This window comes from Saccostrea echinata, unplaced genomic scaffold (assembly GCF_033153115.1).
Source record: "Saccostrea echinata isolate AGI-Se365-2 ecotype Australia unplaced genomic scaffold, CSIRO_AGI_Sech_v1 ptg000030l, whole genome shotgun sequence".
Lineage (NCBI taxonomy): Eukaryota > Metazoa > Mollusca > Bivalvia > Ostreida > Ostreidae > Saccostrea > Saccostrea echinata.
The window spans coordinates 30851048-30860514 of NW_026889779.1; the positions used below are offsets into that span (position 1 = coordinate 30851048).

The following is a 9467-nucleotide window of genomic DNA, read 5'->3' on the forward strand; positions in this document are numbered from 1 at the left end:
TATTAATTTATTTAATAAATCTATAATGTATTTCATATGTTTTTAAATTGTAAATATAAATGCATTATTAAATCTTTAAAGGTCACCCAAGTAGAACAGGCAGTACCTGTACTTAATTATTATTGCCTTGGGTTATGAAGGTTCTGGTCTTTGGTCTTTGGTTTGAAGTATTCACTGTTTTCATTGGTTTGGACTTTGTAAGGTTGTGTTTTATTGGTTCAGTATTTTTCCCTCCAAAAAGTTGTTTGTTATGGTCATTCTTTGTCCAGTATTTGTCCAGAGAGGGTTGTATTTACGAAGTTTTATAATTACGACCTTCTGACATTGACAGAGACAATACTTTTCTCTATTAAGGTAAGATAACATTTATATACTAATTCTAATATGATTTCTAATATTTGATTTAACTGTAAAATCTGTAATTTTGCCAAAGTTAATTCCATAGCACTAGCACAGTCAGAATCTGATTTGAGAGACAGTAATTAAGGAGTAACTATTTTATTGAAAGTATTTTTTATTTTATATATATCTACTAGATGTTTTTATGATGATAGGTTTACTTATGTAAACTATGATAATTTGTAGTTTTATGATCTGGACATACGTATACAGTGAGCCATATTGTGACTACAATGAATGGGAGAGGCTCAGTCCCATAGATTGGTATGATATTTATGATATTGATGTTTTTATATATTTTATGACAATCCTGAAATAGTAAAATCTGTGTAGACATTATTGCAGCATATACATCAGTTTTTGTCGTATATATGTTTTTATATTTTTCAAAGCGTAATATTAAAAGGGGGCATTGATTGTATGTAAATCATTTACAGAGTTACCTCCCTTTATGCAGCGTATCTGTTAACCGCAGATTGTAATTACTATATTGATATAGATATATCAGAATATTTTATGCTATGTATTTATTATTTGTTATTATGATTTTTCAGGGCATTATTCCAAATACCTTCATTGTTCCATTATTCCAACTATTCTATGTGTTCATCTGTGAATGTAATAAATGGAGATGTCAGTAGAACCCTGAAACGGACTTATTTATATTTCCACGCTCCAGATTTATAATAAGACACCGTTACAGTATCAAACTTTTTACGACTTAAGTGCTGATCGGTGAAAAGTATCGAGTAGTTTAAAATAATGAAAGAAAAAGTTGGGGTCAGTGATGTAAATTTTGAAATATTGGTCAAAATATGGATTTTCTGGCAAAAAACTGTGAAAATTTTATCTCGACTTCTTTAATATATCTTCATTTTTTGGCAAAGTTTGTTGAGCGAAGGTGTAAATTTTGTTATAAAAATATAAACTGAGACCTATATTTAACATTCCAGGCAAATCAAAACGGAAAATATTCCCTGAGTAAAAGTATGTGAGGCTAAAGTTCCAAGATATTTAATTTAATAAATGTGTAGATTTGCAGAATTTCCTGCTTAATATCCTTCCACCACAAGAAATAGTCCCTTACAAATCTTGCTTCTTTATGAATTTTTGAGCAGTTTTTTAATTGAATGTTGAACATTTTAGATTGCATGTATAATTGAAATATAAAGATTGAATTGTAATAAATAGTTTTTAAGTAAGAGGTTCTGACTGAACTTTTCTAAAAGGATGACGAGTGACATACCTTAAGATCCGCCTACACTTTTTCAGCGAATCGGAGCCTCCCACATGGAAGGAAGTTGATAGAGTTGTCTTTCTTGGGACAGATGTGTCGCGCACATAATCAACTTCCTGAAGAAAAGCCGGCGTTAGACTTAGAAACGTGGAAACAGTAACCACTCAAATTTTCGATGAAAATCGGGGTGCGAGTAATGCTGGCACGCCTCCAGCGTCAACTGAGGTGTGAGGAGTCACGTTGGCTTCTACTTTCAGTTTTGTTTTGTCTGAACTTAAGCGTAACACATGCAATCGGTGATGTCTTTTGGGCTGTGAATTGTGGAGGAGAAGCCCACACCGATGTTCATGGGATTCGGTATCAAAAAGATCCCGCTCAGGTGGGAATTGCATCAGACTATGGGAAAACTTTGATGATCGATAGAGTAGTTCCACAAGATCAGATCCTTTACCAAACAGAAAGGTATCACATGTCCACGTTTGGATATGAGATCCCCATCAAAGAAGATGGTGATTATGTTTTAGTGCTGAAATTCTGTGAAGTTTGGTTCACATCTCCAAATAAAAAGGTAACTACAAATGTTATCTGATTGATATTAGAAAAACAAGGAGAACTCCCCCCGATTCCGCTTCAGCATTAAAAAAAAATCTCATAGATTTGCATGTTGAAGCATTGGGGATTATTTAAGTTTATATTCCTGGAAAATGTTACATTGTCTCATTTATGTGTATTATACAAAAACGTGACTGTTTCACACTCAATGGTTCCTAGGATATGTATTTTTGTACATGTACCTACTTGTCATGTTGGTCACAATCTCTAGATTATCTTCGTAGCAGGTATTCAACTCTAATGGCCTTAGCCAACAGAGTTAAAAGTGTTCTTCATCTGTCTATCTTTAAGCAATTTTAAAGAGAAATGTGAAAGCATTCTCAGATTCCACCAATATGTGAATTTTCAAATGGATTGCTGAATTATGTTTATGAAAGTATATGTCATATAACAGTGATGAAAATTGTACAATGATTGGCTCTATATTTACATATAGGTATTTGATGTGACATTAAATGGTGAACACACTGTTGTTGAAAATCTGGACATCTACAACAAAGTGGGCAGAGGAGTTGCTCATGATGAAATCATTCCTTTTTCTGTTAGAAATGGAAAATTAAAAGTCAATGGTGAAACCTCTAAGATAAATGGAAAAGTCTCTGTCGAGTTTATTAAGGTATATTTTATCTCGTTTTAATCAACACCACATAATTAATTTTTATATTTTTCATAATAGTGAAAGTAGCTCAAGTTTTCTATCGATTTTAAGTACCATTTATCAATGCATAGTGATTAATAAGTAATGAGAGAAAAATATTGCACTGTATTTGGTTACTTGTATATGTTGCATGCAAAATGAAACTTGAGCTTAAAGAAATTTGAATAAATCCATAAATGTTGAATGAATATAAAAGGTGACAAGCTGGAGATGAATTTCAGTCTTCATGTTTTTTTTTTTTAGGGTGAATATGACAACCCCAAAATCAATGCAATGTATGCCATGAAGGGCACAGTTGAAGGTAACACTTTTTGTAAAAGTCTAGTTTTATTCCAATAAGTATAATATTTGCATCAAAATATGGAAATTATACTCTGAAAAATTCTATTTTGAAATAATTTTGTTATCTAAAAATTGTTTATGTCAAACTAAGACAGTCTCTATCCTGTTGTTTTGTTGAAGTGGTTTATAATAACATGAATTGTGTGAGAGGCAGTGTACATGTAATGATTATGGTTCCATTTATCTTAAATGGCTTCACTTTCTTTAAATATAAAGATGTACCAAGCCTAGCCCCCTTCCCTGGGGCACACAGAGAGCAAGAGGAGGAAGAGGAAGAAGAGGAAATCAACGAGTCAAAGCCCACAAAGTCACGTCGCCCCTCTGGACCCAAAGTAGTGGACCCCTACTCCGAGGACGATACCAGCACCATCCTTCTGCCTGTTTTTGTTGCTGTAGGAGCATTCTTCCCACTTCTGTTTTGTTTGTGTAAACTTTGATCAAATTTAGCACTTTTAGGTCATTGAGTGTATTTAATCATTTTACAAGGTTTTAATCATGCAAACAAAAATATGAAACAAGGTTATATAATTTAGTCCCAAAGAATGATTTTTTTTCTGAGTATTTACATAAAAAAAGAAAAATTAAGGTAATTTAGGGAGGTTTACCACGCCTGGAAAAGGTTATCCAAATGTATAGCATTTAATATAAATAAAAATAAAGTATTTAATATAGTAAATTTTAGTTTTAAATACTATGAAATTCATGTTCATATATGCATAATTAAATGAAAAATACAGCACTTGTAGTCTTAATCACTGCCAAAAAAAAAATTTAGAATCCCTTGTTGGGATGTAATCACAGATGGTCAGTTTAATAAGCTAATTTATACTTTAAAGCTACAAGGATAGACAGTATAAATGATTAGTACCATTGATATGAAATGGACCATTAGTACTTCATCTCTATTTGTGATGTACACATGAACTTTCTTTTGAAAAAAAAAAAAAACTTTGACACTGTGTGATGCCTCCTTAAAGAAAAAAAACATGATATTTGATAAATATTCATCATTAATAAATTTTTTGAATTTATCAAGTAGGATCATTTTTAGATAACTTGGGAAGAACTGTCATTCAAGAGTGGTCCCATGTAATCATTGTACATCTGCTCAGACCGCTTTATGAATGTCTGTCATAGCCCTGTTACCATACATCTCAGGTTTTTACATTACACCAATCTCACCTTGCCATACTACATAAAGGAATTACCATTTGTACTGTTTCTTATATAGGATGTAGCGATCTAATTTCTTATATAAAAGTGAATATTAACAACCATATTTTTTATACATTCATTATAATACTATCAATCCTTTTATGTGCGGTATCAGTCCATTTGATTTTAGTCAAAGAAATGATTCAAATACCTATGTACATTGTAATAACTGAAAAAAGGCCTTACATGCATCAAGGGAGAACAATACCATTTGTCCAATATAATTGAATATTTTATGTAACTTTGACCATTTCTTAAAAGAAGATGGAGATAAAAAAAAAATAAATAAAAAAAAATGTGGTACATGTATACTATAAAGGGATAAATTCAGTGTATACCATACAGGGGAAAATTTGGGACAAACTGTTTTTGAAAGAGGAAGTGACTGGCCATAGTTATCTCTCTTTAGAATGAAGATTTTTGCTGTAAAAATGGAAACTAATTTAATTTTAAAATCTAACACTATCCTTTCTGATGGTTAGAAAAAAATGACATGAATAACCTATAGTCTAAAAAACAAACTGAAGCAAATTAGGTCAAAATGTGAGGTTTGTGAATCAGCATTAGTTACTCAGTTGTTGCATCTCAACTAAAGTATTGCAGAGTTACTCATCTTGGTATATATATATATATATATATATATATATATATATATATATATATATATATATATATATATATATATATATATATATATATATATATATATATATGTTGTAGAATCATTCCAAATTTATTTTGCAAAGTGAACACCGGTATACGCTTTTCAACCCATATGAAGAGGTTTTGTAATTTAGTGTAATACAAGGTTGATCATTCTGTGTCTCTTTCAGATTCCTTATTTGTCTTTGTATGAAAGGTTGATTGTAATTATTTACATGAATGTAACAAGTGTTTGTTATTGTAGAAGAGGCGTCTTTTCCAGCACAATATAAACAGCCATTTTTTCTGTGATTTTCTGTCATTATTAGCATTTGTAAAAGATTTGTTTGCTCATCTTGGTATTTATGTTTTCCCCCAAGATTACAAATATATAATAATTTGTCAAGAAGTGACCTTTGAGGAGATGCAGAATTTTTGCAAGGAAAAATTATTGATATCACTTACCATGGGTCATCTTAGTGTGTTTTTTAATAAGTACATTTCAATAAATTTTCTTTATTTATTTTTTTTTTTTAATTAATTGTACGTGTATGTTAGTTTGGTTGTGTTAAGTGTTAGTGTGAGATTGTCTACTCATTTCTATTATGATAGGTTAAAGTATGTTTGCCATATTGATAATGATCTTGTTGGACAGTGTTTTCTCTGAGTGTGTACTAGTTGAAGTATAATGAAGTTTTGTTCATTGTGACATCTTTTTACTGGAACTGAACAACCTCAAGTCTGTGTTCAGGTCAGAAAGAATGGGTATTAGTGTGAAGAATGTGAATAACTTATTAACAAAATAAGCAAATGATTAATTCGAAACCAGCTTTAAAATCTTTGTTATTGTTAGCTGGGTATAAGTTTGATATGAATGTATATCCCTCAGGTCCATAGGCCCAAAGAAACAGAGAGTCCTGATTATTTATTTTTGCCAAAGCATTGAAAGTTGTCTTTTTCAGTAAAACTACAACTAATTGCAAGGAAATGTGCAATAATCTTTATTCCATGAACTGTTTATTCCTTTCATTCTGTGATGATTCACTGAAATACTTAAACTGGACAATATATTACATCCTGTTTACCTGCTAGATCTGTTCAAAGGTCAGCATTTCTGAGTATACCTGTCTTGTAATTGTGATGTCATTATTCTCTGTTCAATAATTGGCATTAAATATGATGTCATTATTAGGTATACAGCCAACTGATTTGCATATATTCATCATTGGTGTGAATTCTTCAGATAAAGATATTCAAAAGAATGTTTTCATTGTATATTATTTGTTGAGTTTTATTTGATCAGTCATTTAGCCAACTTAAAGGACAATTTTTTATCTTGTCCTCTAAGTTTGGTGAATTTTGCTAAATGTCAGTACTGAGCTCATATAAGCCATATTTTTCATAACATTGTATTTATTCTGTACTTATAGATGTAAAAATAACTTAAGTTTCCTTAAAAAATACTATAGATAAATTGTTTCTATCACCATCAGGTTTACCAAGACCAGAACCACTACATTCGGTGATTTCAACTTTGTATTTTGTGTCACGGAAAAGTATGTCTGTATATTTACTGTTCCCGCTATGTAGACAACTGGGGACTTGGATTTTAAGTTGTTTTACCCAATGTGAAAAGAGGCCTGAGGGATATTTATTAACATGTTGTGTTTTTTTTGTGTTTAAGTGGACCATATTTTGATGAAATTGTTAATGTGCAATCTATGGTACTGTGTACAGAAGGCTATTACAAAGTTTAATATATTCATCAAATTATGTGTATGTGTTTTCTGTATAAAATGTAGCTTTGCTATTATCTTTAAAGAAAATTAAAGGAACAAATTTTATTGCTCACATTGTTTGGAATTCAAATGGTGAAAAATTTTGGACAATAATTGTCAATTCACTAAAAGCTGACATACAGTCAAACCTCGTTATCTTGAACTCGAAGGGACCAAGAAAATACTTCAAGATAAATGAGGATTCAAGATATCCAGGGTAAAGTACTTAAGGAATAAGTAGTTGGGACTTCAAAATGACTTCAACATATCCATGTTATTCGAGATATCCGTGTTCAAGATACCGAAGTTCAATTGTACTTCTTCACTATCTGATTTTGAACCCAGGGTTATTATGTTTCAGCTATTGCAAAGCATATTGATTACATAAGTATAGAAACAGACCATATTCAGTATATAGTCTCCACCATGCAGATATAACAGTACAGGTATGTTCTCTTCTTACTGCAGGTAGTTATTCCAACATTACAATTAACAGTGGGGATGAAAACTGTTACTCATGTCTTTCAATCTAATTGCTGTACATTGGTTTTTGATTTCCAGGAATGATATTCCCAAGGTAAATAGAAATATCTGTGATTTTAAGGTCACCTGAGTCACTCAGATGAACTTTTGCTGTTCTCATTTGTCATTGTGTGACGTGTTAACATTTGAACATTTTCAGCTTCTTCTCTGGAACTGTGGAATAAATTTCAACCAATGTTGGCATATGGCATCTATGGGTGAAGGGAAACAGAAATTCTGAATTTCATGGTCCCTGCCCCTCTTGGGCTTGAGGGATGGTGGCTAAAACCATCAAAATTAGTGATATCTTTAAAAATCTTTTTCTTTACTCCTGGACATCAAGCAGTCAAACTGTTGGCATGATTGTAATAAGCACTGGGTCAGGGGGGTCTGGAGTTGAGGAATTAAGTGCATGGAAGTAATTCCGATTTGCTTTTCACCTATGACAATAATCAATTACTGTAATGAAATATGAAGATAACAAGCAGTAATCAAACTCAAAAGGTCACTGAAACACTACAAATTTGGAGCAGAATAAATAATGCAATTGGTCAAATTGAATGAAAGAATTATACAAGAAATTTTAATGTATAATACAAAAAGTACTTTCATAGTTTTTAAAGGTCCTAGAGGCTTGTTTATATAGATAAATAAAAAAGGAGACAAAAACACCCTTTCTTTGCACATTATTTATTCTTCAAAGACTAGGAGAGGCCAATTTGTGAGGAAATGAGAAGAGTGTACTCCATGTCCTAAAGCAGTATTGTATTAATAAGTCTCCATAATAATAGTGACAAACGGAGTGTATTAGTACTGGCAAGTAAACAGATCATTACTGAATACTAGACTAACTATTTTGTTGATGCCTGATCATCCTTATTCTCTTGCTTTGGGGCAACATGTCTTCATCTCTAAGTTTGTTTTGTTTTTTTCATATTTCAGTGATCAGAATCATCTTTCACAGTGTTGGATTTTACTCAGGTGACCAGTGAGGCCTTTGGGCCTCACGTTACTCCCCGCAGTTTTGTTTGATTTTAACAAAACTTGGTAACATTCAGACAAACAAAAATTCAGAATACGTAATTCTGTAAATGTTTTTTTCAATGGGACTTGAGGCAAAAAGTGCTTCAAATCCCTTCGCTCCTTTTCCCTCATTATAAGCACAAACGAGTAGAGCTACAATTTCTTTGGAGACTTTTGGTGGGAAATAATTTACCATACAGAAATCAGGTCACTTTACCAGAAGGTTTACGTCTTTGAACTTTGAAGACCTTTAACCCAGACTAGTGTCGAATCAAGACAAAAACCACAAGTCTCTGATGAGACTGTAGCTCTACTGGTCTGTACATATAACAAAGGAAAAGTAGCACTTGGATTTGAAACTTTGCAATAGGCAGCAATAAATAGAATTATGTATCTTAATGTAGTCTACTTGTGTGTGTGATGTTATATTGAAATCAAACGAAAACTTAGGAGGAGTAGAGTTTTGAAAGTACTTCACAGAAATTTCTATTTTTAGCAACCATGGCAACACTATTCATCGAAATCAAAAACCATTTCATCAAATTATGTATCTTAGTGTAGTCTACTTGAGTGCCAAGTTATATTGAAATCGTACCAAAACTGTAGAAGGAGTAGCGTTTTAAAGGAATTTCACAGAAACTTCTATTTCTAGTATTTATGGCAACACCGTTCATCGAAATCAAAAACCGATGCACTACATAACGTACCCTAGTGTAGTCTACTTGTGTGACAAGTTATATTGAAATAAAACCAAAACTGTAGGAGGAGTAGCGTTTTAAAGGAATTTCACAGAAATTTCTATTCTAAGTAACCATGGCAACATCGTTTATCGAAATAAAAAACCGATGCACTAAATTTTGTATCTTTGTGTATTCTACTTGTATGCCAATTTATATTGAAATCAGACCAGTAGCATTTTAAAGGATTTTTTTTCTATTTCTAGTAACCATGGCAACACTGTCCATCGAAATCAAAAGCCAAGTCATCAAATTATGTATCTTAGTGTAGTCTACTTGTGTGCCAAGTTATATTGAAATCA

At 31.8% G+C, this 9467-nt stretch overlaps 1 protein-coding gene across 1 annotated transcript; it reads left to right on the plus strand.

Moving 5' to 3' along the window:
- Nucleotides 1–1732: 1732 nt before the first annotated feature.
- Nucleotides 1733–5082, plus strand: LOC133196699 (malectin-A-like). Its single transcript, XM_061332559.1, has 4 exons — nucleotides 1733–2204; nucleotides 2685–2864; nucleotides 3150–3207; nucleotides 3465–5082. The coding sequence occupies exons 1-4, from the start codon at nucleotides 1812–1814 to the stop codon at nucleotides 3683–3685; spliced, it is 852 nt and encodes a 283-aa protein (XP_061188543.1). The 5' UTR covers nucleotides 1733–1811; the 3' UTR covers nucleotides 3686–5082.
- The last annotated feature ends 4385 nt before the right edge of the window (nucleotides 5083–9467 follow it).